General features: G+C 48.9%; 1 protein-coding gene across 8 annotated transcripts in view; it reads right to left on the minus strand.

The window, feature by feature from the left end:
- Positions 1–26359, minus strand: part of DAPK2 (death associated protein kinase 2) — a 116413-nt gene that overhangs the window by 18064 nt on the left and 71990 nt on the right. For 7 of the 8 annotated variants that reach the window (XM_026478265.4, XM_057303844.1, XM_048222379.2 and 4 more), the window contains 4 exons: positions 24729–24867; positions 7650–7779; positions 2004–2052; positions 1462–1488 (listed from right to left, as the gene is read on the minus strand). In XM_026478265.4, coding sequence (XP_026334050.1) covers positions 1462–1488; positions 2004–2052; positions 7650–7779; positions 24729–24867 — 345 coding nt within the window. The remainder of the gene's footprint in view (positions 1–1461; positions 1489–2003; positions 2053–7649; positions 7780–24728; positions 24868–26359) is intronic. The other variant, XM_057303843.1, reaches the window with a different exon arrangement.

The raw sequence follows: 26359 nt of genomic DNA on the forward strand, positions 1-26359 counted from the left end.
AGACCTCCTTCCTGTCAGCATCCTGAGCGCCTGGCCCAGCACCCACCACAGAGCAGACACTCAAGAAACTGTGTAGGACTCAAATGAGCTGTAAGAAGGCTATGTGCCTTGTACACACTGAAATTCCTCAATATTTCAGTATGGAAATCAGAGTTCCAAAAAAAATCAAGGTTTCAAGAGCCAACGCAGAATCTGGAACCATTGAGCAATGCATCAAATTCTCCTACTGTGCATCCAATCCCTCTGAGGCTTTTAAAAAATACTGATGCCCAGGCACCTGGGTGGCTCACTCCGTTAAGTGTCCAACTCTTGATTTCGGCTCAGGTCATGATCTCAGGGTCCTGGGATCAAGCCTTGCATGGGGCTCTGCGCTCAGCAGGGAGTCTGCTTGAGGATTCTCTCTCCTCTCTCCCTCTGTCCCTCCCCCAGCTCGTGCTCTCACTCTCTCTAAAAACAAATAAATAAATCTTTTTAAAAAACACCTGATTAAAAAATACTGATGCCCAGACTCCATCCCTAGCAATTCTGAGGTAACAGATCTGCAGTGGGCATGGGCCATGGTAGGTAATAAAAGGTCTAACGTGCAGCCAGGATCGAGACCCTTCTCTGCAGCTTGGGAGGCGGGCTCCACCCCATCATACAGAGCTCCCAGTCTGTGGGCTGCTGGAAAAGTCAGAGCACTGGCATACGGGGCTGTGGGGCGCTGGAGCCCCCACGATGCCTCTGGCTGCAGGCTGACTCTTACCCAGTGTGCCCTAAAGATAGCACGTGCCAGGTGTGCCAGGAGGGGAAAGCGGTCGGGGAGCACGGCTGGAAGGAACAGCTACCAGTCAGCCACATGCCGCGTGCCGAGCCTCGCCGGGGAGTTTGCGCGCGCCGGCTTACTTAACCCACACGGCACACCCGTGGGCAGGAAGCTTGCAATTCTTACTTTCCTGATGAGGAAAACAGGCCCAGAGGTTAAGTATCTGCCCAAGGCCACAGAGATCGAAAGTGACAGATCCCCTGCATATGGAGCTATGCAGGAAATGTCTGCTTAAGCCACTTAATACATCGGGGCTGGGAGAGGGACTCTGGGGAGAAACAAGAGAGCCTGTGCGAGCTGGGGAAGGAAGGGGAAAGGGGGGAGGCATGGCAGCTGGAGGGCTGGACCAAGGCTTCTGAGTGACAGCTGACGTCGTCACGGGACATGCAGCCTGGGTGAGGCTGAGCGGGGGGTGCCTGGCCACGGTAGGGACGCTGACGCGGCTCAGCCGCCACCCTGGGGCCAAGCGTCTGACACGGAGCTAAGAGCACAGACCGTCAGGTGCGCCGTGTGGCTCGAACACATCTGGCTCGTGGGAAATGAGTCAATGAGGAAAATCAGTCAATTCCGCCTGCTTGTCTGCCTGCCCCTCTCTCACTCCTCCCGGGTCCCCTCGATCCAAGGTAGGTCGGCGCCCGGGCATCAGGGATACTCACAGGATGTAGGTGATGACGCCGATGCTCCTGCAAAGCAAAGGACAGGTCAGTCAGAGCCACTTGGCTCTGGTCTGAGCCCAGCAAGGGACTCTCCCGCACGGTCCTCAGGGGAAATGGTCACTTGCCCGTCCACGGCGGCCTAAAGACGCCATCGCAAGTCCATGGCCCTCTCCATCCCACTCTTCAGCAGCCACTAGGGGTGTATCTGGAGTCATGGAGCTCTGGACATTCGGCCCGAGGACCTGAGTTCAAGATCAGACTCCTGCACGTGCAGGCTGTGTTGGGGCAAGTCCCTTATCATCGCCGAGCCTCTTTCTCCTCATAAAATGAGGGTAATGATAACTACCTCACAAAACTGCTGGGAGGACTTTAGAAAACCATGCAATCAAGGTACTCAGCCAACTATAAGGCACCGTTCGAGTGAAATGAGACCCGTCTGTGCAGAATCCACCACTACAGTATCATGGTAAAGGCGGATGTCAGCCGGAGCCTGCTGCCCTTGAAAGGACCCCTAGGTCTCCTGGGTGGTCTCTACAACTTACCACATGTCAGCCTCCAGTCCCAGGGGCTCGTAGTTCACAATTTCTGGAGCTGAAAGAAGCCATATTGAAGAATCAGCAGGAGAATGAAAATGAGAAGATATGGCTCTAGAGAATTTTAGGGGGTTTGGTGACAAAAGTCTCCCTCCTGAATCCTCACGAAGGAAAAATCAGAGCAACAGATGGAGATAATTCTGGGTCTAAGAATTCTGAGAAATGAAGTTGCCTGTTATTCAGGTGGAAATCTTTTACAAAGAGGCCTTGATAGTGAGGAAAAGTACGGAGAAACACCTGGAAAAGGAAGAGCAGGGTGGTGTGAGGAAGATGCAGGAAGGGGAAATGGGGTCTGCTCTAGAACTCTCTGGTGGACACCAGTCGGTCAACACTGGAAGGTGATCATGAAGAAAAGGAGGCAGAGAGGGAATCCACATTCCCGAGTCTGGTCCGAAAGAGGGGCCCTTCCCTGCTGAGGAGCACGAAGACATGCTGGGGCCAATGAGATGATGAGCCCGAGGTGCCCGAGGGGCATCCGGGCAAAGATGTCCTGGGAACGGGACAGTGAGTCAGAGCCATCAAATCTGGAGTCCTTGAAACGGGAGCTGTGTGGATGGTGTGGTGACCAGGAGTGGGTGCAGAGTCTAGGAAAGGAGATTCTACCCAGGACAGACGACGGCCAAGTGCCGCCCAAAGATCACGCAGGCAAGCACTTGGAGAGTGAGTAGTGTCCAGAGAGTGCCCGGATGGCGGAAGTTGAGATAAGAGTGTAGACGACACCCTAAAAAAGCTTGGCCATGAAATGGAGGAGTAAGAGAGGTGAGTAGCTAGAGAAGAGAGAAGGGCTGAGCCTGTTTGATCATAATGGGAAAAGGGAGAGAGCGGGAAAGGCTACGTTTCTCCACCTAGAACAATACCAAAGCCACTGCATCAGTGGGGGGCCCACCTTCCCACCTCTCCCTGCCTCAAGACACGGGGAACCACTTTTCTGTCTTTGCTTATTTTTTAGCATCTTAAAAATGATGTCATACTGGATATGATGTAGTCACTTGCCCCCCCCCCCTTAATATTATGCTTCTAGCGTTCATTCAGGGTCCATCCATGGTCTTTTGTTTTCACTGCTATGTAGCAGTCTACTGCGCGAATACATAGCATCTTCCCCTCAGGGTCCCCTCAGCGATCGTTTGGGTGGTTTCCACTTCTTTCCTTATTGGAACAGCATTGCTATGAACTTTTTTGCACACGTCTCCTCACAAACACGAAAGACTTTCTCTTGGACGGTGATTCAAGGTGCAGTCTGAAGACAAATCGTCACTGGTCCAGATACAAGAGGTACAAAAACTGGGAGTAAGTATTTTGAAACTCGTAGAGCAACTTGACATTGCCATGACATTCAAATTGTGATACTTTTTCTAGGGATTTATTTTTCTCGTATCTTACCGAAGAAGCAGTCCAAGACAGATTAAGACTTTTTTTTTTTAGTCTTTCACCACAGAGAGTTTGAGGAACACAACTCATTTTCCAGGTTTATCTGCTTGGTATCCATATACACTCATTTCTGTCTTCTGTGTGCTTTTGTTGGTCCAATTTCTTCTGTGCTTTTCATTTTCTTTTTTTTTTCCTGAGTTTTTTTTTGTTTTATTACTCTTCTTATTGTTTTCGCTCCTCCTTCTATGTTTGTAATGGCCACCCTTGAGACTTTACGAGGGCTATCTAACAAATTCTAACATAAAGCAGTGTTTTGACCTTCCTCTCACAATACAAGAATTTTAGAACACTCATTTCAAGCACTCTGTCCTATCTAACATTTCTTCAATTTTTAGTTCTTTTTTTAACCCCACAATTAAAACATCATCATCATCATCATCATTTTAAACAGAAAATGTCTATATTTGCCTAATGTTTACTGATTTCTTTCTTCCTATTACTTCTTGCATTGAGACTTCCCCTCAAAGGTCATGTAGTTCACCAGCACATCTTTGGAACTTCTATTAATAAGCACCTGCTGGTGGGTAATTGTTTCATAGTTTGTCTTTTCTGTTGCTCATTTTTGATTTTTTGTTTTTTGCTGTGTTTTGTCTGAATTGTTTACACTCAGTCTTGAAATATAACATTCCTGGGTATGCAGTTATGGGTCCTTTTTTTTTTTTTGAGGATGTCATTGACTTTATTAAGCAATTCATGAATCAGTCAGCATCCCATCTAGCAAGCAGAGAGATGCCTCCTAATTATTGTTTTTTTATTTTTCCTCAGCTCTTGGAAGATAATATTCTATTGGATATTGGCTTCCATTGTTGTTTTGAGAAGTATGCTGTCAGTCTGATTTTTTAAAATTTGCATTTATTGATTGATTGATTGATTGGTGATCTGTCTTTTCTCTCTGGCTGTTTTTAAGATCTCTTTGTCTTTGGTACCCTATAGTTGAACTGTAATGTTAGCTATAGTATAACTACAATGGATTTACTTTTACTCTTTTCTGTTTGATATACACTGTCCTTTCTGTATCTGGGGATGCATGTTTTTACAACAGTTCCGAAAATTCTCAGCCATTTTCTCCAAACGTTGCTCCTCTGTTGTCTCCATTCCCTCCTCTGGGATTGCACACGGACCTATGTTAGGCTTTCCATTTTTACCTTCTTACATTTGTCCTCTATTTCATATTTCCGTGTCTTTGTCCTTCTGTGGTATTCTAGCTAATTTTTTTCAGCTCTGCCTTTCAATTCTTCAATTTTCTCTTCAGCTGTGTAAAATCTGCTGTTTAACTCATTCATTGAATTTTAAATTTCTAGGAGTAGAATTTTGAATCTCTCAAAGTTCTATCTGGTTCTTTATGGAATTTGCCTGCTCATTTTTGGCAGCCTCTTGTTACTTGCTCATTCTTGTGATACTACCTTTTATTTCTATATACATTCCATTTGTTTTACAGTCAACATCTGATAATTTCAATATCTTATATCCTTGGATGTCTAAGTCTTGCTGGTCTCTCACTGAAATGCTGATACATACACTTGCCTTTGGGAGAGGTCCTCCTACTGAATTCTTTTGCTGCTCATAGCCCCAGCTCTAAGCTCATTTCACTGGGTTTGGAGGTGGGGCCGGTGATGCTGGAGGAGTTACTACCCTTAAAGATTTCACTTATTTCCTATGAGTTCAGAATTTCATTAAAAAGAATCTTTTTCTCGGGGCGCCTGGGTGGCAGAGCGGTTGGGCGTCTGCCTTCAGCTCAGGGCGTGATCCCGGCATTGTGGGATCGAGCCCCACATCAGGCTCCTCCGCTATGAGCCTGCTTCTTCCTCTCCCACTCCCCCTGCTTGTGTTCCCTCTCTCACTGGCTGTCTCTATCTCTGTCTAATAAATAAATAAAATATTTTTTTAAAAAAAGAATCTTTTTCTCAAGAATCCAGTTTTGTAGCAGGAGGGCTTTTGGAAGACTGGGTCTATCACACTCCTAGAAGCTGGCAGTAGTAAATTTTCAACACTGTGTCTCAGGTTCAAATTTCAAAGGAATGGCGGGAGTAGGACAAGTGATTATAACCCTGTTTTTCAGGAGTCCTGGGTAAAGAAAGTCATCATAATTTGGGCAGGGACCTAAAGAAGTCACCTTATAGATCTGTAAGGTGCAAACAAAACCAGTTCTGGGCTGGAGCTGGGTCATACTGGCTCGCCAGAGTCAACACTGTGCATCTCTTCCCAACCCTGAATTCAGTGACAAGTTGGTAGCTTAAAATTGGCAAATGCTATAAATTAGGGTTATATTTTATTTTGTTTTGAGACCCAGTTATTAGACATTAAACAGCATACCACTGGAAAAAACCCTCCACAATCTGGCCTACTCATCAATATCCCATTCACATGGCCAGTCTGATGGGAACTCCCTGCTCCATCCACAGTGAACTGTCCCCAGTAAATGCGCTAATTCTGGCCCTGCCCCCTGCTATAACAACTGAACCTGGGATGTGCTCCTCCTCTACCCTGGCTCTGTCCCCATCCCTCTTCAGACACTTCTCCCACCCACAACACCAGCCCTTTGTCTCTTAGTGACTCAAGAGCATGACTGATCCCATTGATTTTGCCAGAGTGGACATCTTGTTAGAATAGTCCTTCAGAGATCTCTTTATCATTCACTTTATAATTAATCACATCCCGTCTTGTGACACTTCTTCCACTATTGCCCTGAATTCTTAGTTAAACCATTTACTGCTGACTAACACTTGGTTTGAACTGAACTAGGTAAATATATGCATTTTACCACATATATGAATAGTGGACAGCAACTGCTATCTTGGACAAAGTTCAAGAATAGATGTCTTGTGCCCCGGGTTCAAGTTGATTCTGCCACCAGCTCATTGTGTAACCTCGGATGTGTCATTCTGAGTGTGGCTCCTTGCCATCACTGTGTCCCCAGTACCTCACCTAATACCTGCCACACAGTAGATGAAGAATAATCATTGGCTGACCTTAACTAAAATCCCCTAGCTTCCAATTCCACATTTGTTAAACTAGACCAGATGACCTAAAAAGATCCTTCTCGCACTCTTACTTGGTGGTTTGATGTCTTGTTTCCACGATGAAATTGTCAGCCCCCTGGGGCAAGGTCTTTTTAGAGAGACAACCCAGTGTAACCAAAAGAGCACAGGCTTTGATGTTGGCTGTCTCTACATTTGCATCTTAGCTCTACCACCTACTGGTTGTTTTGCCTTGAACAAAGCATTTGATAGGGAAAATAATTAAATCTGCTTTATGAGGTTGTCTGAAGATTCCCTGAGATAATGTCTGTAGGGCCCTGGCATAGTGCCTGACACACAGCAAGGTTCGCCTACCCTGGGGTCCGTGGGGCCTTGACAGCACCGTTCTATAACGGCCATGGAGCTAGTATGTATGACCTGAAAACCCATCAGAATGGATGATCTGACACATTCTATTTTCCTTTTTGATTAGACTGTGGTCAGAAGTTTCCACCCCCAGGTTTTGGGGAGACCACGCCCTCCCTCCAACTCCAAGACCACTCCAACTCCCAAAGCAGAGAGAGACTGTGGTCTTCAATTCTCATTCCTCTCCCCTCTGTAAGGCTGTCTCTCTAGGACCCCCAACCTGCAGCCCCAGTCCCATGAGGGGGTTTCTGGGACCTGAGCCAAGGCTGAGAGAAGCAGAGGGAAGACAGAGCTGCCAGGGCCCTGCTCCAGGAGGGCCCCCTGTGCACGAATAAAGACCAGGCACACAGGAGAGGTGAGCGGGTGGATCTGGTATTTGGCAGATAATTTCCCTTTTCCTTTTCAGGAAATCAAAAGCTGCTCTGGAGAAACTTGAGTTTATGGGAATACCAGAGGACGAGGTAATTTTAAATCTTCATAATAAATTCAACTAAGAGCAGGGGGCGGGGCCAGCTCCCAGAGGGTTTGACCTGGCAAAGGCCTGTAGCCCCACCTGGCCTCCTCCTCCCCCACTGGGTGCTCAAAGCCAGCACCTGGACCCTTACCCAGAAGATCGGCAGGAACTTTTCTTCCCCACCCATTATATTTCTGGGAGGGTGGGGGTCTCTAAGGTACCATCTCTCAGCCCAGAGACCACAGCCCTAGACACAGTGTTTGTTCTCAGAATTTCTCTACCTTTTGATCCCAGATGCTCAGATGGGAGAGAAACAGGCCTAAAACTCACCAACAAATTCTGGCGTCCCAAAAATGTTCTTAAATTCAACTCCATCTTCTATTTCATGAGCCAGGCCAAAGTCAATCAGCTTGATGTGTGGAATGGGAATATTCTTGTCTAACAACATAATGTTTTCTGGCTGGAGAACAAAAAAAATAAAGAAGGAAGGAAGGAAGGAAGGAAGGAAGGAAGGAAGGAAGGAAGGAAGGAAGGAAGAAAGAGAGAGAGAGAAAGAAAGGAAGGAAGGAAGGAAGGAAGGAAGGAAGGAAGGAAGGGGGAGAGAGAGAAAGAAGAAAGAAAGAAGAATGAAAGAAAGAGAAAGAAAGAGAAAAGAGAAAAGAGAAAAGAGAAGAGAAGAGAAGAGAAGAGAAGAAAAGAAAAGAAAAGAAAAGAAAAGAAAAGAAAAGAAAAGAAAAGGAAGAAAAGACGTTAATTAAAGCCCTGTTTTGTGTTTTCACTTTGGGGTTAGGGTGGGGTTTGGTATTCTTTTTTAGGAGACTAAAACTCTTTCTTGTTTTTGTGTCCTGTCTTGTCCTGTGAACTCAAAAATAGGCACAGAGCTGAGGGCAAGGCCCAGGTTTTACCAAACCTACTGCTCACAGCAGAACCAGAGACCTAAGCTTTAGTCCCCTTTCTGTCTCTGAATGGCAGATCCCTTTTAATGCAGTGCCTCTGTTTCCTGATCTGTTAAATGGGGCCAGTGAGAAACTTACAGCATTTCCTGTAAACAAAACCATTGCCACCGTGTGAGGATGGGAGGGGTGGGAGCCTAGCAGCCTACCCTTGGTTTGCACTTGGCTTATTAACCTTGGTCTCCCTGACCACCTCTTTCCCTTGGCTGGCCAGCTTCCTGTTGACAAACTTCCCTCCTCTGGACTACCCGTGTAGCTCACACTTCTCTATGTGTTTAACTAATTTTGGCCCTCAGCAGGACATGGGAAGAAAAATGCACCTGACTTCCAGGGAAAATACCAGCTGCCCAGGCTATCTCCAGCATCGCAAACAGCTGTCAGATCTGATGCAACCTTGTGGGTGTGTGTCGGCAGGGGGATGGCCCTGCCCTGGCCTCACACGCTACAGGCTCTCACTGAGGCCAGAACAGGAGCCTACCCTTCTCACTCCCACCCAACTGCTCAGAGTCCACAGTAGGTGAGCAGGTCACTCTGCTTCACCCTGTCCCCTCCCATTCTCCACCATGAGGGTCCTAGTCTCCATTCTAAGTGGATTGTCCTGAAAACATACATCCACACCAAAACATCAAATGTCACAGCCGCAGAGTCATAATAGTCTCAAAGTGAAAACAAGTGTCCATCAACTGGTGAATATGCCATATCCATGTGGCGGATTACTATTCAGCCATAAGGAGGAACGAAGGCAAAGAAAAAATAAAAAGGACTGAGATATTGATACTTCAGCATGGGTGAACCTTGAAAACACTACGCCGGGGTGCGTGGGTGGCTCAGTTGGTTAAGTGTCTACCTTTAGCTCGGGTCATGATCCCAGAGTCGTGGGATCGAGCCCCCATTTGGGCTCCCTGCTCAGCGGGGAGTCTGCTTCTCCCTCTCCCTCTCCCCCTCCCCCCTGCTAGTGCTCTTTCTCTCTCAAATAAATAAAATCTTTAAAAAAAGAAAAAGAAAACATTATGCCAAGCGACAGAATCAGTCACAAAAGACCATGTGTTATAGGATTCCATTTATACAAAATATCTTGAACAGGTAAATCCACAGAACCAGAAGGGACATTAGTAGTTGCCTGGCACTGGGGGAATGGGGAGTGACTGCTAATGGGTACGGGGCTGTTTTTGGGAGTGTCAAAGATCTACTAAAATTGACCGTGTTGTCAGTTGCACAACTTTGTAAATTGTAACTTGTGGCTTATTATCTCAATAAAGCAGTTTTAAATAAACAAAGATAAATAAATAATGTTTACGAAAATCAAATGTCCCTATTTCTCAAAGTCCTGAAGAATTTCCCACCTTGTACCTTTCCTCACATGACTTGCTCTACCTAGAAAGCCTTCTGCTTGATCTGCCCATTAAAATCCTAGCTGGGCTCCAACGTCTAACTCAACTCACCTAGTCCTTGAAAGCTTTCCTCACTGAGTACCCCCCCACGCACACACCAGAAATGAATCCTTCTCCCCAGTCCCTTTGGTGCCCACCTGAACCTTTTTGTCATGACATCTGTCACACTCTCCCTTGCCCAACAGTCCACGCTGTCACTGTCCTAGCTCCTAGACTACCGGGCCCTCAGCGGGAGGGAGGATTCGGGTCTTTGCATGTTCACCCCTAGAGCGCAGAGCACAGAGGCTGGCAGGCTGAGGGTGGCCCTAACTGTGAGCTGAACTGATTCTAAATCTGGCCTGAAGACACTCCAGGTGCCGCATCCCAAACTTCTGGGCTCCCGGAAGTCTCTGCGACCTCATGTCACAGTGGCTGGGAACTTTCACTCAAGGGAGCAGGCTGAGGCCTCCCCCGACTTTGAAAATAAATAAATAATACATTCCCTTTTGCATTCTTTTTTAAGCTTGTTTATTCTTTTTCCTCTCTGGAGACTTCTCTCAACTTTATTTTGAAAATGTGTCAAAGTCCTTTCCCAAGGCAAAGCAGGGTCTTAGGCCCTGCAGAAAGGAGAGTAGGGACAGGGGAGGCCAGGAAATAGGACCCAGATAGATGGCCCCACTCCAGCACCCTCAATCCAGCCCTCCAATGGCTGCCCATGGACCCCAAGCTCTGTCCTTCCCACTGCCCACCCATGGACCCCAAGCTCTGTCCTCCCCACTGCCCACCATCACTCCAGGTGGGGGGGAGCTTCTCCTCCTTCCATTCTACTACATTCTTTAGTCACATTATCTGGAACATCCCCTCCTGTCCAGGGAATGGCCCTGAGGCTTGTCTCTGGGGCCCAGAGTCAGGGCCCGAGGCTTCCTGATGAGCAGCGTGCTCGGGCCACAGCACGTGCTGCACGGGGATGGGAGCCGCAATGGACACACGCAGTCACACCGGACCTGGTGTGGTGACCCCCCAGGACTCCGGGGCAGTAGGAACTGGGTGGGGAACATGAGAGAAGACACAAGAACAACGGGAGGCTGAGTTCTCCCAGGCAGTCCTGCTCTGAGAGGTGAAAAGCATCCTTGCCTTACGTCCCCTCACCTCTGCGTCCCGCAGTCCAGGAGAAACAGCCTCTCCCCTGGCTTGTGAAAACCTCAGGGCCAGGCCTCGTTTTCCTACCGAGTACTGCCTGGCCCCACAAGCTCTTGTCCACCCCAAGAACCTAACACACAGCAGGTGACTTCTCCTCCGCTTGGAACATCCTCCCTGCACAGTCCCTGTCTCAAACCTGGTTAATTTCCTTTTCCCAGTTCAGTAAAAATAGTATCTCCTCCAGAAGGCCTAGGCGAGCACGCACATCCCCCTGGGCTCCCGCAACACCCTGCGCTTCCCCGATCCAGTGTCTCTTCCCCTGTCTCAAGGTGACGGCTTCCTTATCTGCCTGCCCACACCGGCTACAAGCTTGCTGACAGTTTTGTTCCTCTCCTGGCTACCGAGGCTACAGGTGCTCAGGAAATGTCCCCTGAGCGAAGACAGCTGCACTTGGCTGCACTGTGCTAACCACGCACGTGCCGTACTTTATAGCTCGCTGAACCCTCCTGACCACCTCATGCAGTGGAGGTCATCATTCCTCTGTTTCAGAAAGAGAAACCAAGAACTCCAATACTGGCTTGTGGACACAGGGCTCTTAACCTCTAGCTGTTGGACTCCAAAGCTTCTGCTCCTAACAACTAGAGTAAATGAGCTTCCTTCCCTGGGGCTCAAGGGTCCTGGGAATCTATCCCAGGGAGAAGTGGGATGCTGCTCGGGCCTGGCCATCTAGGGCAGGCTGGCACCCCGGGGTGGCAGGAATGTTCTGCTGGGTAGGCAGTCCCCGCATCCTTGCCTTGCCCTCATCACGCACACACTCACCCATTTGGACCAAATGTACCTTCGGGCTCAGACCTCCCCTCCCTGGGAGTAAACAGGAAAACAGCCCCTCTATCTGCAGCTCCTCTTACTTTCAGAAGGGCTTCCCTCTTGCTGTCCCAGCCTCCACGAACCCAGCCTGATGCTACCCAGGAGGCAAGGCAGGGGCTGACATCTTCTGAACATTTACCAAGGCAAGCAGCCCACTGCTGCTCCCCATCATCCTCACAACCGCTCCAGGGGTAGGCATTATTAGCACCCCCATTTCACAGATGCGGAAACAGAGGCTCAGAGAGCTAAAGCACTGGCCCAAGGTCCAACACCTCATACGCAGAGTCAGGGTGGGTTTCCTGGGCAGGCCAGCCCCTGCTGGCCATCGCATCACCCAGTTTGGTTAACTATCTTTGGTGGTCCCACTGACCATGAGAGAAAGCTCAAATGCCCTGCCTGAAATTTGCAGCATTGAGGCTCTGCACTGACTGTTCCATGCTACCTTCCCAGCTGCATCACCCGTGACCTCCTTGCACCTGCCCCCTATCCCCTCCTCAAGGTGGGTATCACCAAAGCCAGAACAAGGGCTCAGTTCCATCCTTTGCTCCAGCTCTTCCCCTTGCCTAGAATGCCTTCCCTACTCTTCTTCACACTGTCAGAGACTATGCCTCATCCCTGTTTCCTTCTACTGCCTTACTTTTCAATGAAGCAGCCCCTGACCTTGGGCTCTAACCCCCTTGGCGCTCACAACGCTTATGAGCAAGTGGTCCTCAGTTGCGGGGTGTGTCTCCTATTGTGACACGGCTGCTCTCCTGGATGGTGGCCTCCCTGGGAATATTCAGATCAATGCTAAGTTTCCTGGTGTCCCCTATGGTGTCTTGCCTCCTGCATGTCCCTTTGAAATATGGTGACATGCACTGAAAGAACTGGGAGTGGTCCTTCTCTTTCTGCCCTGTGGAGGTCCTCCACCACCTCCCCAGAGGGTTGCTGTAGGCCTGGGCCAGAAGGGAGGATGACTGAGGGAGGATCCCCAAGGGTTTTTTCTCAGCATCTTTGCTTCCCCCTTCCCAAACAGGGTCGGCCACTAGAACAGATGCCAGGCCTGCGTACTGGGAAATTCCAGTTTCACCTCACCGTACAAGGCCATGTGACCTCAAGCACACCATTTCCTCTCTCTGGGGCGAAGCACCCCCAATTCTAAAATAGACACTGGATGAGATCCAGAGCCCCTTCGAGCTTGAGCCTCTGCAATTGCAAGGTGTCATAGCCTCCCAAGCTGGTGGGGCAAATCCCCACTCCTCTGGGCCCCAAGGCAGGACATACGAAAGGCTCAGGTCTCCTGGCTCCAGGTCAGGGAGGAAGAACAGGCCACTGTGACCACAGACCGCTGGGCCCAGGCCAGGCTGTTTCTGGGGTAGTATGATCCTATCCATCTGTCCTTCTGCAGCTTTATTTACTCCAACCCAATACCACCCACATACTTGCCGTCACCTCCAAAGCATGGCTCCAAGGAGGGATCACATTCCCAGGCGTGCCACCACTGCCCTCACCTGTCAAAACAAATCCACCTGGCTGAGCCCACGGGGCAGGCAGCTGTGGGAGAGGCCTACGTGCCTCGCCAGGTCCCAGTGGATTTGGTCACAGGTGCCTGCTATGGTACTAAACCAGAGGCTGGTTCTCCAGGCAGGACCCATGTGAGTGGGTGATCCCCACCAGTCCAGCACAGCATGTCCAAGAGCCCCTGCAGGATGAAGGCAGCCTCGGGCAGCTATAGAGTAAGGGGCAAAAGGCTTGAGCTTAGAGTCAGGCAAGGTCTAGTTTCAAATCCCAGCTCTGTCACTCACAGTGAAATCTGGTGAAAGACAATGGACCCCTTGCAGCCTTGGTTTCCCATCTGTAAAATGGGACAACACCTCCATGGCATAGGGTGGTTCTAAAGATCCAGAGAGATGGTCCACGGAAGGATCAGTGTCCAGCAAGATTTCAAGTAATGGCGGCTATGTCCATTCGTTCCTCTCTAGAATGTAGCAATGACAACAGTCATCCCTGGGAGCCTTCCTGAATCCCTGCTGAATCACCTGTGCACAGCTGCTGAACATGTCCTTTCCCTGACCTGCCTCCTGTCCCACTCATCCTCACCCCCATGTCACCCCTACAATGTTCACAATGTTGAGGCTGCAAGGGACCTCAGAGATCATTTAGTCCTTTCATGTTGCAGAGCTGCTCAAAGAGGTCAAGAAACTGCCAAGGTCACTGGGCAAGGAGCAGAGCCCAAGTCTGCTGATCCCCACCCAGTGTCCTCTCCGAGTGCCTGTCATTGGGCGAGGCTGCTTAGCTCAGCAGAGCAGGGCCCAGCCAGTCTGTGCCCTGGGGACAAGGAAGCTGCATACGAACCTCCATTGCAAACCTCGAGCATGGCCCCAGATTATTCAGGAAGTGCTGGGCAACCTGAACAAGCCAGCCTGCCTGCTGCCAGGCCTCTATGGGCAGGTTTCCACGGTGCCGCAGCAAACCCTCTCTCCCCACCAGCACACTATAGATGAGACCACAGGCAGTCCCTTCCCACAAGCCTCCAGTGTGGCCCATGCACAAAGTCCCCCTCTGTCTGGCATTCAAGTCCCTCCTACCTCTGGACACTCATCCCTCCGCCACGTCCCAACCGACAGACCTCCTCGTCACCCTTACCCTGACCTACAGTTCACTCTGCTGGAACGGCCTTCCTCAGAAGCTGCTTCTTCCCCGCTCACCCCCCACTCCGACACATTCATGCTGGAACATGTTCTGCGACCCCCTCCCCTCCAACACATGCAGCTAGCTGTTTCCCCCCAACGCCTGCATGTTACCGTGACACACCTCTCACGGCGAGTCAACTGCACTATAATTCCTTGTGTGTCCTCTCCCCACTATCCTGAAGCCCCATCACAGATGGGACAGGAGCCCTGTCTCTCATTTCCACCCCCGCACCCAACAGTGGCTGGCATTGCAATTCCTGGGCGCTCAGGAATTGTTTCCTGCACAAATGAACAACCAGCAAGTCACATACGCATCTCTTGCACCTTCTGCTTTTAGGGATCAAGACTGATGATGGCTAAGAGGCTTAGAACCTGGGTTGCAATCCCAGGTTGGCCATTTACCAGTCTGACACTGGGCAAGTCACTCACTTAGCCAGCCAGCTGCAGGATTCTCACCTATAAATTAGTAATGATGATCACATCTACATAATGAGGGCTGCCAAGGGGATCAAACAGGGCATATGAAGTGACCCGTAGCTGGTAGCATCACCTCTGTGATTATTTCCTTGATCATGTCTCCCCTTCCCAGAATGAGGGTCTCTGTCATCTGCCTATTGAACTCCTACCCATCCTTCCAGGCCCAGCCAAAATTCGATCTCCCCCAGGAAGTGTCATCTAAATACCCAGCCCAGCTCTCCTTCCTTCTCCCACTCCACACACATGCAGCAACCTCACCCCGCAGCACCCCCCACTGCCGAGAGCCCTGTGTGTTCGTCCTCCTTTCCCACCCAGATTGCACACTCGCCGAGAGCAGGCCTACTGCACATGCTCTGTGTTCCTAAAAGCATCCAGCCTGGGGTTTCAGTATAGCACAGCCTATAGCATTTCGTTTACAAAGCATTCATACTCATTTGCTTCTCACTCTCCAAGGCAGGTAGTGTCATCACCCCCATTTCATAGATGAAGAAACTGAGGCTCAGAGATGTTAAGTCCTCAGTAATAAGGTGCCTCAGTAATAAGTAATGCAGCGAAGGTTCAAGCCCTGGCTGACTCCAGATCCTGTGTGCTTTCTCCTCCCCTCTCTCCCCTTCCTTCCTCTAGTTGATGCAAGGGAGCCTGCTGGGGTCACCCCTGCCTGCTGGCAAAGTGGGCACGTCCATCTTGGCTCTGGTGCCTCAGCAGCTTCCTGTCCCAGCTCCATGTTTTTCCCAGAAAACCCACAGCTGTGGCTTCGGGAAGGGCCCCAACTCGGTTGCGTTTGGATTTGGCCACTCACTCCTGGCCTCGTACTCCGGGAAGGCTGCTACGTGGCTCTGAGCTCCCACTGCCCTGCCTGGGAAAGCAGAAGGGAAAACCTACTCCACCTACCTACTCTGTCTCTAGGCTCCTGTGGCATGGAGAGAAACAAAAATTCACTTGTAAGGGCATTCCAGGACCACTGGCTTCCAGCCTTGGGCCAATCAGCAATGCTGGCTCTGTGGTCTGTGCCAAACTAGCATTTGTGGTGGGCTTTCCCCACACCTCACCTTATTAGATCCTCACAGCCACCAAGCCGTAGATGGCTGGTGCCCGCTCCTACCAGTGAGGAACCCGGGCCTGCGTCAAGACATTCTAAGCCCCCAAGCTGTGCTTTGGAGGTCCCCTTCTGAGCGAGTTGCCCACCGGCATCCCCTGGGGACTGTGTTAACGATACCAAACCGATGAAATCAACTCACCAGGAGGGAGGCTCCAGTATTGGTTGTTTTTTCCTTAAAATATTTTATTTATTTATTTGAGAGAGAGTGAGAGCTAGAGAGAGAGAGAGCATGAGCAGGGGTGAGGGGTAGAGAGAGAGGGAGACGCAGACTCTCCTCTGAGCAGGGAGCTTAATGCAGGACTCGATCCCAGGACCCTGAGACCATGACCTGAGCCGAAAGCAGACGTTTAACCAACTGAGGCCCCCAGGGGCCCCCAGTATTGGTTTTGTAAAGCAAGCTCTCCAAGGAACTCAGAAGCAGACGGCGCCATGTTTGGGAAACCAGTGCTGAAGAGGGTCCAGACATTTGACAGTCACAGGTCAGAATCCCGCTCTGCCCTGAACTAGCTGTGTGGCCCTTGGCAAGTCACTCACCTCTCTGAGCCTTGGCCCCTCGTCTGCAAGATGGAATATTAATACGGTTAGGGGTTCTGAGGAGACACAACAATGCCCTAGGAGCCCTATGGTAGCCTCTTCTTTTTATAAAATGGGCATGACTGCAGAGCCTCCCTCACAGGGTGGTTGCGTGGATTAAATGAGTAAACTCACGCACAGCACTCAGACAAGAGCCTGCATGATTTCGAGGTGCTCAGTAACTGCTGGCTGCCATTGTTGTTACTATACTGCTGACAACAGTCAGCCTGCATAAAACACTATTCTCCCTACAAAATGCTTTTATTTTGTGTGTAAAGTCTCTGAGAGCCAGGGAGGTGCTGGAGCTGGTGCCTACTGGCTCATGAGAGCCCAGGAATTTTGTGAGCTGGTTGTTAAAGACAGCTACATAACTATATTATTTTAATATTAAAATGAAATTCTATAAACTGATACTAAGTTATATTAAAAATAATACTTAAAGTTCATTGCTTCCTAATTTTTTAAATTGTGTTTTAGTATTCTCTGTGTTCTTGAGGCGACTTCTGCCCCTTCTCTCTGAATTGGGGAAATCCTAAATAAGGGTGTGCTACTGCAGCCCTCTTCCAAACTCCTGTCAATGGCACAAGGGTACCTTGAAATTGGCCACGGTGGGGGTACTGACACCATGGAAACTGGAAACTGGCAGATACTACCGATAGGACCTGATTTATTATCTTCTTGATTCTAGACTTAAGAAGTGCTGGAGAAGGTCACTTAATAATGCAGATTACACTTAAAAGGGTGCCGTGTATGCAGCCGTTGCTTTGTGAATAGCACAGAAATAGAGGACATATTTTTTCAATGTTCAGAAACTATTACCCAACTCAGCAAAGAAGTCGTTCTTGTCATTGACAAACCAGCAAAGTCCTAACGCATATCTTCATTGTTTCATTTTCGCCTTACTTGTTAATGTAGACGAAAATATCAACCAACATTCTGGTCAGAACTACCCTCGGGAGTCAACTGCATCCATAGGTTGGCTATTGATACAAGGGTTTGGCAAAAACTAAAGAAAATGTTGTATGAGAAAATCAGCTCTCTGGAATTTACCAAAAAAAAAAAAGTAGCATATATTTTATTATTTATAAATTGTGTTACAAACCTTTGTATCATAAAATTCATGATAAGTGTGTGTGTGTGTGTGTGTGTGTGTGTGTACCTACGCTTGCTTACTGGAGATCTGGCTGTGACCAGAATAGTACTGCACAGAACCTTAGGCAAGGAGGTTACTGTCTGTGTTTTCCAGTTGAGGAACTAAGGAACAGAGAAGTTAAGTAACTTGTTCAAGGCCACACAGCTAAGTTGTGGAGCCAGGTTTCATTTAGGCGCAGGTCTTCTCAGGTGCTAGGATATCTGTTCTTTTTACCACCTTCACTACTTCCAGAATCAGATTCTTTCACTTCTATTGAGATGAGCAGCAGTGGGAGGGCTGATGGTGGAGCTGTGAATAGAACCTAGAAGGTACTGTGTGAACACATGATACCTCACCGGAGGCCAGGCCTAGGCAGGGGACCATGGCGTAGGGCACGGGCAGCCAGGAGCCCCAAAAGGCCTCTGAGCTGCTAACAGTGATGGCAAAGGCAATAACGGACAAAAGAGGAGGAGGGCACTGCATTTTTTAGTTTCCTCGTCTGTGAAATGGGGATCACGATATCTAGGCCAACCCCTATCAGCCTTCCACAGTGTCCTGCCACTCTTGGAACCTGCCTGGCTGGCCGGCAAGGGAAGCACAAGCTTATTCATTCCCCACTTTCGATGTTCCCATGCCCATCTCCCTTTCCGAATCCCTCTGGAGGAAAGAGAGGAATGGGGAGAAATGTGGCCTAACAAGACTAGCTAAAATTCACAACAAGTTTGTGTAGGGCGTTTCAGAATTCACAGGGCCCTCTCGTTATTACTGATCTCTCCCTGGTCCCCCACTCCACTCCCGTGGGCCAGGAAGGAGAGGCAATATTACCTCCACTTTCAAGGCCAGGAAATGTCAAAGAGGTGACCTCCCCAGTGCCACACAGCACAGGTGAGATGCAAATGCAGGCTCAATCCCCAATCCTGTCCTCTTTCTACTTCACTGTGCAGCCTCCTGCTGTATCTTGTAAGAGCTACCTGCTTGGCTTAATGCTTCCTGTTTCAAAGTATCTATATTTCAACTCTTGTATTTTTATTTTCTTAAAGATTTTGTTTTTAAGTCATCTCTACACCCAACGTGGTGCTCCAACTCCCAACCCTGAGATCAAGAACTACACGTGCCACGGACTGAGCCAGCCAGGTGGCCCGCAACTCTTTTAATTATGGCTCTCCATAGCTTAATTTTTGCCACATTTTGTTCTTTCCCTCCACTGTTTAGGATTCAGCATCCTCAGTTCATTCGTCCTGGGGTGGCCCTAGGGGAGCCTTGCTGTAGTTCGTCACACAGCCAGCATGTACCGCTAGGGCTCCAAGCTCAGTCTGATGTACTGGGTTGAAATGAAGGGGTCCAAAGAGTACACTCTGAGGCTGGGGCACAAGCTAAGCTTTGCATTTAGGAACAGGAAACAGGGTCTGCCCCTCAGAATACACTGAGAAGGTAAGGAAATCAGAAAAGACGTGTATAAAAGTTTCTACAACGAAGTAAAATACTTTAGAGCACATGTGGGCTGCTTGGGTTAAGATGTACAGTAGAAAAAAGCGTAAGAGAAAATTGTAAAAGTAATATAGTTACAAGCACCCTAACACACAAACACACACACACACCTGCTCATAAAAAGCTGGAGAAAATACACCAAATGTTAACAATGGTTGTTCGGAAGTGGAAAGTTTATGGGAAACTTCTTTGCAATTTTCTGTGTTTTCTACGAGTTACTACTTTTTATGATAGCATAAAAGACCATGCTTCACTTAAAAAATGCTAAGGGTACCTTTGGGTCATCTCTTACCCATGTTCTTATCATTACCTCTCACTGGCCTACTCTCTTCCAGCTCTCCTCTCTGCCCTGCCGGAATTTTCTTAAAATCAGAAATAGAATCGTGTATTCATTCATTAAAGGTCTTCCACCAATTATTGTTAGTTTTCTTAAGTGTGATAATGGTGATAGGTCAGTGGGAGACTGACTTAATCTTGGGAGAAGCCTACAGAAGTGCTGAGAGTGGAGTGTCAAGATGGCTAGAATTTTCTTTCAAATTATACCATTTAAAAAATCACATATTTTTTTATTTTAATTTTTATTTAAAATGTTTTTAATTCTAAAATATATATATACATATGTGTATGTGTCTGTGTGTAGATATACAATTATAAAAAAATACTTTTATATAAATATATATTTTTCTTTTTTAAAGAGAGAAAGAGGTAAAGCAAATGTGCCTGCGTGTTGAATCTAGGGCGAAGGTGTACTGGTGCCCATTGTATTCTGTCAATTTCTTTAAAGGTTCTGAAATGTTTTCATAATAAAAAATTTTGAGGGGAAAAAGCCTCCCCTGGCTGTGACTGCCCACACAGACTCTCTGGTCTGCCCTGAAACGTCACAGTCTCACCCTACTCTATCCCAACAGTTAAATCTCTGCCATGCCTACCTTTGCTTCATGCCGCCAGGTTTTAGTACAGAAACAGCCTCATTCTTGTAAGTTCTACTTTCAAATGCGTGCACACTTTATAGCAGCTAATAAAATGACATTTTTTTAATATATGAGGAATAGCTTATGAGAAAGAAAGAACAGTGTAACCAGATGAGAAATTAACCGTGTGAAGGAGAACTGCCTGGCACAGTACAGACCTTTGGATTAATGATGTGTCAGAGGCATGGCCCGAGCAAGTAAGAAATGTACACCGTCAGAATCTGGGGAAAGAAAAGCTGGTGGCACCCAGCTTGGCTTAGTGTTTCCTCATTGGCTAAGTTTAAGCTTCAGCTCTGTCATTTAATAGCTGTGTGATCTTAGACAAGTTACTTCACCTCTCTGAATCGCAATTGCCTCATGTGTAAGAAAAGGACAATACCTTGTAACTCCACGGGTGGCCATGAGGACCAAATGAGAGAACAAATGTGTAGGTGTGCTATACTCCAGAAAGTGCCATAAACACTCAAAGTATTATTAGTATCATTCCTATGAAACCTTGACGAGCAGACCCCATCATGTCACGAACATAAAAAAAGCTCAAAGGACAATCAGGGCATAGAGGAATTTGGATTTGGGGGGCACTTTGTTCAGAAATTCACTTCTTAATACTCTTTATATAAACCAAAAAGCCCCATGAGAGTTCTGGGTTCCTGGCTTGCATATGACTTCATTCAATCCTCATGGCGTGTTCTTTTTGCTGAAAATACCAGTCAGACCTGAGGACAACCTTCCATTTTTGAATTCTCCAGTTGGGTTGGGGTGTAGGGGAGACACACCCATACTCAGAAGGGAAACTCCCAAATGCAAAATAAACACAAAACCGCACAAAACTGCCCTCTACAAGGCCTTCATTTGCGTTGGGATGGCATACCAGGGTGAAGTTCCTGGGTGGCTCTGAAGCCCACTTCCTGGTAATCCACCCCGCAGAAGCCATGTCTGAAGGCACACAGGGCGCTACGGGGTACTGGGGGGCAGTCAGCCCAGGGTTCCTTCCATCCACGTAAATACAGGGCAACCTACCTTCACCACCCACACTCACCCACATCAGTGGGCCTTTCTGGGGCGTTTTACAGTGCACACCAGCATGCTATTCCCTCTGCTGAGGCAGAACGCTTACCCCCTGGGAGTAAGCTTTTGTTGGCGAGAGTCGTGGTTAGCTTTCATTTCAGGTGGCCTCCCCACCGAGTCCCACCATGGCCATCTCCTAGTGGACAGTGGGCCCTCGGAAGGCAGGTGCCATATCCCATTGATGTCTGATGCTCTACACCTGGGCATATGATAGTCCCTCAATAAATGTGCACATCATTGGACTGAAACCTGCTGTAACCTCTTCTGCATTTTCCAGGTGATGTGAAAGGGCCTTTGCATCCATGCACGCATCTGGTCTTACTAAGGCATTCATTACTTCATTTACTCATTCATTCAACACCGAGTAACTCGTCACATGCCAGGCACAGTGCTAGAAAGGGACGGAGAGCGACAGCTACTCTCCGCAGAAGGCTGTACGAAGGGCAACAGAAGCCGAAAGGCAGGTTCATTCTTGGCTATGCTTTGGGAGGTAGCAGGGATGGAAAGGCTTTCAGAGGAAATGGTGTTTCTGCCGGGCCTAGAAGGATGAGCAGGAAGGAAGTCCATGGACAGAGAAAAGGAAGAGCAGCAGCTTCCTGGATGGGAACAGCACGAACAGAGGAGAGAGGCCAGAACACAGATCTGTCATCTTGTTGCCCGGGGCTAGTGTTTTGGAGTGGGAAAGCTGGATGAGGGCAGAACCAGGGCTGAGGCAGTGTACGGAAGGCCCCAGTGCCATGCCGACCATGGGTTCGTTTATCCTACAGATGACAAGGACCCATTACAGATTTCTGGGCAGCAGCCTGCCATGATCTGTTTTCCCAAGACTGCTTAGCATACCTTAATTTGTCCATTTATTGCTCTCTGCCACAAGGCTGGGAGCGTGTCATAAGCCGGGACAGGGCCTCACCTCTCCAGCATAGTGACAGAACATAGGAGAAGCTTATCAGCTAGCGGTCCCAGGAGAAGCTGTTTGTATTCCAAAGGCAGGAGAGAGCTGCCCCTCCTCCATCACCTGCTCCTTCAAGCTGGAAGATGAGCACGGAGAACAGGTCACGAGTAGGGGCCTGGAGACAACAGAATGGCTGTTCGTGGGACCGCAAGGCTAGCCTGACTCACTCGGTGAGGAGTAACAGAATACAAGAGTTGAGGAAAGCAGAGGTACCTCATAGAGAATGAAAATCAGGAAGAAAAATATATTCGTGTAAAATGATTTTTATATGATGGGAAACAACATGGAACCCAGAAGCTAGCAGCTGGACTTTCTACATCGTCCCCTCCAGCTGATGGAAAGTTCCAGCCAGGGCCATGCATACCCACGTTCTGGCTCCAGGAAGCGTCTGCCCCATCATGAGGTAATGCAGCTACTCATCACTTCCTGAGGTTGCTCAGCTGGGCCTGGGCCAAGGGACCATGGATGGAGGTGCAGGGGTCAGAAGGCTCAGAGTCTGCACAACTCTAAGGACAGGAGGCCAACATGCGGGTTAGCAGCATCCTCACCCTACACACATCCGGGGCAAACCCAGACTGTCTCCAGGTCGTGGAAAGCAGCCAGACTGAGCCCAGGAGCCAGACGTGCCCCAGCAGCAACCAATCTCAGCTCTCTGCTGGGCACTTGAGAACGGCACCAGCAGAACTGTTTTCCTAGTCTAATGGGCCCAAAATCCTGTAACAAGAGCTGTGTTTTCTTTTCCTCTTTCCTGGGAGGGGAAACAACAATAGCAGGTACTATCACAGAGCGCTACCTGGGAGTCGGCACGAAATGCTGCTTCTCTTTAGCCCTTACAACAACTGCACCAGGTAGGGATTATTAGCTGTGTTGAAGCTGAAAAGACTGAGGTTCGGCTGTATCCTGGTATATAGCAGAATGAAGACCAAACCCAACCTGGCTGCCTCCAAGCCAGCACTCCCCACCCCACAGCGGCCACATAAGCAAATTAAACAGCATGAAACTGCTGCCCACCCCCCCCAACCCCGTCATGGCACCTATGGGATTACAACTCCTCCTACCTTTACCAGACCTGGTAGAGAAAAGACAAAGGAGCCCACTTTGAGGCCAGGCTCCTGGAACCAGTAAAGACACAGAAAACAACAAGTTAACTGTCCCTAGTACTGTCAGGAGGGAGACACAAGTGCAATCCAGGCAGACCATTTCCTGCTTGGTACATTACCACTCCAAGGTCCAAAGGCCTACTCAGGCCACACACTCATCCAGATTATGGCACTAGCCTCCCAGCTGGGCCCCCAGCCTCCAGCTGTCCCCATTTTACCCAACCTTCCAGGCAGAGAGAGATCCTTCCGAAACACACAACGGATCGCCTCACCTCCCTGATCACCTGCCCCCCGGCCCGCCCCGTATCCCTCAGGGTAAAGTTCAACCTCTTTGGTTTAGCTCTCACGCCCTTGTGTCTGCCTTCTGCTCTCCTCCTGGCTTGTTCTCAGCCATTCAGAGCATCCACTCTTTGCCTGTACTTCCCTGAAAGCATTATGCCATTTCCAGACCGTGTACACTGCTAGCCTTTCTTCCTTCGAAGACCCTTCCCCTTTGATAATCCCTGACAGTCCTTCTAAACTCAACTCAAATATCACCTCTTCCAGGAAGCCCTCTGGGATACCGCAGTCTGACTTAGATGCCCTCTCCTTTGAGCTCCCCAGCTCCCTTATACTTCCTTTTATCGCAGCACTTAGGGTTGTTGATCTTTCTTTTCTGCCTCCTGTACTAGGTTTCCTAGAAAAGAGGAACTGAGCCCAGACAGGGCCTCAGTTGATCTTTGTATCTGTAGCAATACCTAGGCACATGGCACATTGCTTGAAACACAACAGGAATTTCTGGATAGAAAACTGAGTCGGTCTACACCCTGGTAACTAGGTCCCTCTGATCACGGGTTAGAGGATCTTTACGCTTCGGGTGTCTGTAAAGGCTCATCAGTCCACTACGCTGAGCTCCGTTAGTATGGGAACTGGTCCTTCTACTTCGACCACACTCCTGCTTTCTGAGGTCCTATGTGGTCACAGTGAACTTTCTCAACCCTGGATACCAGTTACCACAAATGATCAGTGCCCCTTGGAAGCAGTTTTGTGGCCACAGTAGGGGATGGGAACGGGGAGGGCAGCCAGCGGTCCCTGAGCTCTAAGACTGATGACCTCTGGGTGAGGGGTGCTGGAGGCTGTGTGGGGCCCAGAGAGCCAGCCGACCTCGCAGTCCTCACCCGAACACTTCCACTTCTGCCTCCTCATGAGTTAGTTCTTGGTTACTGACGAGTCCAGTCTGGTGAAATGTGTTTGGTTTCATGTTTCCTGTCAGTGGCCTACTATTTAAAAATGACAGCCCACCTACTGTGTGACAGAGATAAGGTACCTGTGGTCTGAAGAAGCAGCTTCTTGCCATCAGCCCCTGTGTGAAGAAAGCCTGCTCTGCAAAATGACACTGAGGAGAGGGACACCTTCTGTGGCATCGTTTCTTTCCTAGGAGCTCAGTTTTCCATGGCGAGACAAGGGAGGAGGACCAAAGGGGCACTGAGCCCTTCCTAGCAGTGATGTCAGAAGGGACTGGGCCCGTTCTTCCTAAAATGATTCTTCTCCCTCATCCCCTCACTGACCTTGAGATCAAAGTGAGCAATTTTCTTGGCATGAAGGTAGTTCACACCGTCCAGGATCTGCTTGATGAAGCTGGTGGCCTCCTCCTCACTCAGCGACTCCTTCTGGGCCAGGAAGTCGAAGAGCTCTCCTCCCGACACTCTGCAAGACACCAGTGTGGGGTGGGGGCCAGGCCCAGTCAGCCCTGTGTGTTAGGAGGCCAGGCCATGGGTGCAGCTCCTGAACTTGACCCCCACGACCTGCACATACGGCAGGATCCCCTCACCCATCTCTGGGGCTCTGTCCTGCCAGCACCAGGACCCGACTTCGCTTCTATTGGCTGCATTCTTCCCTTTGGATCACAAGGGTAGGAACCACTCTTCGGGAGTCACCAGAAGGGTCTCGGGTTACCCTGGGTGTTACCTCTCCCCACCCCATGACTGAGGGGGCAGGGGACAGAAACAAGTCCTGTGAGATGACAAAGAGGAAAATATGCTGGGCCAGAAACTGGAGACCTAGATTCTAGTCCAGCCCTGCCACTGACCTTGGACAACTCACTTTCCCCCTCCAGGCAGCCCTTAGTTTCCTTACCTGCAAAATGAGCAGGTTGAGTACGATGGCTCCTAAAGCCCTTTCTTTCATGGCCTCTTCAAAGCTGAAGAGAATCTAGGCATGGATTCTAGACCCATCTAAAAACCTGAAAATGCTGGGGCGCCTGGGTGGCACAGTGGTTAAGCGTCTGCCTTCGGCTCAGGGCATGATCCTGGCGTTCTGGGATCGAGCCCCACATCAGGCTCCTCCGCTAGGAGCCTGCTTCTTCCTCTCCCACTCCCCCTGCTTGTGTTCCCTCTCTCGCTGGCTGTCTCTCTCTCTGTCGAATAAATAATAAATTTAAAAAAAATCTTAAAAAAAATAAATAAAAATAAAAACCTGAAAATGCTACTTTTGTCCTCACACTCCCCACTCTTGCACCTTATGGTAGATCTGGCAGGAATGGAGGCCCGTAGAGTAAAAGCAACCTCCCCTATAAATACTAGTTAACTGTTTCATCTGAATTAGGGATTTGGGGTTGCCAGATAACATAGGGGATTTTCATTTGCTAAATCTGGTAACCTTACTGGGCTCGTTTGTCCTCTGATGGATGCTGGGGTATCCAGCCAGGACATGCTTCTCTGGGGCTAGGACAGAGCCAAGGGTCATCCCAGGGAAAGATACTGGGAAGGCCAGGGGGTCCAAGAACTCAGGATCACCTGGAGAACGTGTTTAAAATGCACAATCCAGGTCCTACCACAGACCCTAACAAATTAGATCTTCCAGCCCCCAAACCTTGGAACCTGTATTCTTACAACAATAACATAATACTAGTAATTCACATTCATTGGATACTTACTCTGTGCATAATGTGTACTTTAGGGACATTATTTCATTTAACCATGACAATACCTTATGACCTAAATACTTGGATTTTCCTATTTCACAGCTGAAGAAACAGAGGCTCAGTGAGGGTAAGTGACTTGCCCAAGGTCATGGAGCTAGTAAATGGCAGTCAGGATTCAAACCCAGGCAGAATGACTTTCAACCACTATATCATACTGAGTGTTCTTAGATGATTTTTAAATGGCCAGAATGGCTTGTGTCCCAGTTTGGGGAATCG

The sequence above is a fragment of the Ursus arctos genome, unplaced genomic scaffold, assembly GCF_023065955.2.
Source record: "Ursus arctos isolate Adak ecotype North America unplaced genomic scaffold, UrsArc2.0 scaffold_28, whole genome shotgun sequence".
In the NCBI taxonomy this organism is placed as follows: domain Eukaryota; kingdom Metazoa; phylum Chordata; class Mammalia; order Carnivora; family Ursidae; genus Ursus; species Ursus arctos.